A 3,046-nucleotide genomic window follows, 5' to 3' on the forward strand; every position below is an offset into this window, starting at 1 on the left:
CCTAGTCGGCAGACAGACAGGTGAGCCGGCAGGTGGACAGGTGAGTTGGCAGAAGGACAGACAGACAGAGAGACAGACAGACAGACAGGTGAGTCGGCAGGCGGACGGGTGAGTCGGCGGACAGGTGAGTCGGCAGATGGATAAGTGAGTCGGCAGGTGGACGGGTGAGTCGGCAGGTGGACGGGTGAGTCGGCGGAAAGGTGAGTCGGCAGGCGGAAAGGTGAGTCGGCAGATGTACAGGTGAGTCGGAAGGTGGACAGGTGAGTCGGAAGGTGGACAGGTGAGTCGGCAGATGGACAGGTGAGCCGGCAGGTGGACAGACAGACAGGTGAGACTGACCCATGTCAACGAAGCCAGCGAGGGCGCTGTACATCCCCCGAGGGAAGGACGACTGACGGCCCAACAAACACCGAGTCCCGTCAGACACCAGAACCAGAACCACCGGAGACATCTGCAGGTGAACAGGTGAGTGACACTCAGGTAACAGTCAGATCTACTGAAAATAACTAAAAACCTGTTGACCAAAAACAATAAGTGTTAGTATTTTTGTTGATTTAAAAAAAGCGTTTGATCCTATTAACCACAGTATTCTTTTTGAAAAGCTAAATAAATATGTTTTTAGAGGACCTGCATTACAGTGTGTATCTAGTTATTTGGAAGACAGAAAACAATTTGTACAAATAAATAATATAAGATCTGAGTTTTGTAACATCTCACGTGGAGTGCCGCAGGGTTCCCTTCTCGGACCTAAGTTATTTAGTTTGGTCAATGTGTCGGGACTTTTTGGGTGTGTTCTATTTGCTGACGATACAACATTCTTTTGTTCCAGTAAAGATATAGAACAAATGTTGGAGATGGTACAGACAGAATTCATGAAAATACAAAATTTGTTTCAACTAAATAAATAATTAAACTTGGACAAAACAAATTAAATGATTTTCAGAAACAGTAAGAGAACTGTAGATGTTTCATTTAAAATTGATGATGTTGAGATCTGTAGAGTCAGTGAAGAGAAGTTTCTGGGTGTCATTATTGATGAAAAACTGACAGGGAAAAATCATATAAATATTTTAAGAACAAAAATAGCCAAATCTATTGGAGTCCTGTACAAAGTAAGAGAACTGTTCAATGATAAAGCACTGTTTATGTTGTATAACGCTATAATTGTTCCACATTTAATTTACTGTATTGARGTATGGGGTAAAGCTTGTAAAACTATCAYAAATCCTATTTTTATTTTACAGAAAAGAGCTATAAGAATTATTACTAGAAAAAAATTACAGCCATCCATCTAATAAATGGTTTTATGAATTGAAATTATTCAAATTCTATGATTTGGTTGATTATAATATGTTGCTGTTAAAGTAGAGATGTTCATAAAGGTGTGTTACCTTTCAACATTCAGGTAAATTTTGTTAAAAGAGAGAGAGCTGTTATTATCTTAAAGGAATTGAAATGTTTGTGAAACCCTGGTTTCATACGAGCCTGAAGGAGCGATCCACTTTAATCCAGGGATTAAGATTATAGAACGGTCTGGAAAATGAGGTTAAAAATGCCAGATCTTTGTATATATCAAAGATAATGATAAAATCTAGTATTCATAAGTGAATCTATGCAAATTGTTGTTTGAGTTTAGCTTTGTTTTTGTGTGTTTTCTGTTGTTTTGATTTTTGTTGTAATTTTCTTTCATTTTGAACATTCTGTATTCTTGGGATAAAAAAGGGGCAGATGTTATAAGATTTATTCTTCTTTCATGTTTTTTGTTCTTTGTTCTGTATATAATTGTTACAAATGAAATGAATTAATTTCTAATAATAATAATAATAATAATAATAATAATTATTATTATTATTATTATTATTATTTAAAAAAGAACCAATCAGAACCGGTCCACTGAAGTGAATCTGTTACAGAGAACTTATACATGGATCTTCTTTTGGTTCGGTCCTGGTTCTGGTTCTGGTTCTGGTCCTGGTCCTGTTCCTGGTTCTGACCACCAGTATTAACACAGATGACCGACGCGTGTTCCGACTGATTACCTGTGGGTAGGAGATGATGGAGCTGCCGCTGCAGACCCTCTGGCTGCCAGCCCGGTTCCGTTGGGTCGGCTGCCCTGTGGCTCCACAGAACCTGTTGACCTGGTGCCAGCGCAGCAGAGCCTGAGCCTTCAGAACCAGAACTTGGATTAGATCACATGAACCAAACTTGGGTTTCTGGACCGTCGCAAAGAACAGAACCTCAGGGTCCAAATGTCACCTTGGCCACCAGAGGTGCCTCGGGTTCGGTCAGAAGAAAGAAGGCTTTCCTCAGGTCCACGAAGGTTCCGTTACACTCTGCTTCGACTGCTGCTCGGTCCAGTTCTCCTGGACACACAGCAGAACAGAACGTCCAGAACCGGTGCATCCAGGTTCTCACCACGGAGTTCAAAGTTCTGAAATGTTCTCAGAGTGTGAAACTATAATCTGGGATTACCAGGTTCTTACCCACATCCAGACAGAACTGAGCCCGGTTCTGTTCTGAACAACCAACCAGAACCGACTCCTTCAGCAGGGATCCGTCAGAACCAAGGTTCTCCAGAACCGACTGAACATCTGGAAGATAAAAACACAAACTGCTGAAGAGAGGAGTTGATGTGTTGGAAAAAAAAGGTTCTGGTTCTACAGCTGGTTCTGGAACTGTGGTTCTACAGGAAAGAACAGTTTCCGGTTCGGTATCACGGGTTCTATTTTTTGTTCTGTGATTCAGAACCGGAGGTGCTGGTCCAGGTTCTGAAGCTGAATACCTGAGCAGGTGAGAGGAGCCAGAGAGAGGGTTCCTCTGGCTCCGCCCTGCAGCAGCGGAACCAGGTGGTGGAACAAGAACACAGAACCTTCCTGAAGAGCTGCAACACACGCCTCCTCATCGTTCTTCAGCCTGTTCAGGTACCTGAGAGGGAGGGAGGGGTTCCATCGATCAATCAATCAATCAATCAATCAATCAATCAATCAATCAATCAATCAATCAATCAATCAATCAATCAATCAATCAATCAATCAATCAGTCAATC

General features: G+C 41.8%; 1 protein-coding gene across 1 annotated transcript in view; it reads right to left on the minus strand.

The window, feature by feature from the left end:
* nudt13 (nudix (nucleoside diphosphate linked moiety X)-type motif 13) overlaps positions 1-2,925 on the minus strand; it is a gene marked incomplete at its 5' end in the record, with an annotated part of 5,137 nt that extends 2,212 nt beyond the window's left edge. Inside the window, 5 exon segments of the mRNA XM_014023321.1 lie at positions 340-451; positions 2,040-2,165; positions 2,257-2,363; positions 2,484-2,591; positions 2,783-2,925. Of these exon segments, the coding sequence (XP_013878775.1) occupies positions 340-451; positions 2,040-2,165; positions 2,257-2,363; positions 2,484-2,591; positions 2,783-2,925 (596 nt within the window).
* Between the last annotated feature and the right edge of the window lie 121 nt (positions 2,926-3,046).

Source organism: Austrofundulus limnaeus, unplaced genomic scaffold, assembly GCF_001266775.1.
Source record: "Austrofundulus limnaeus strain Quisiro unplaced genomic scaffold, Austrofundulus_limnaeus-1.0 Scaffold364, whole genome shotgun sequence".
NCBI lineage: Eukaryota > Metazoa > Chordata > Actinopteri > Cyprinodontiformes > Rivulidae > Austrofundulus > Austrofundulus limnaeus.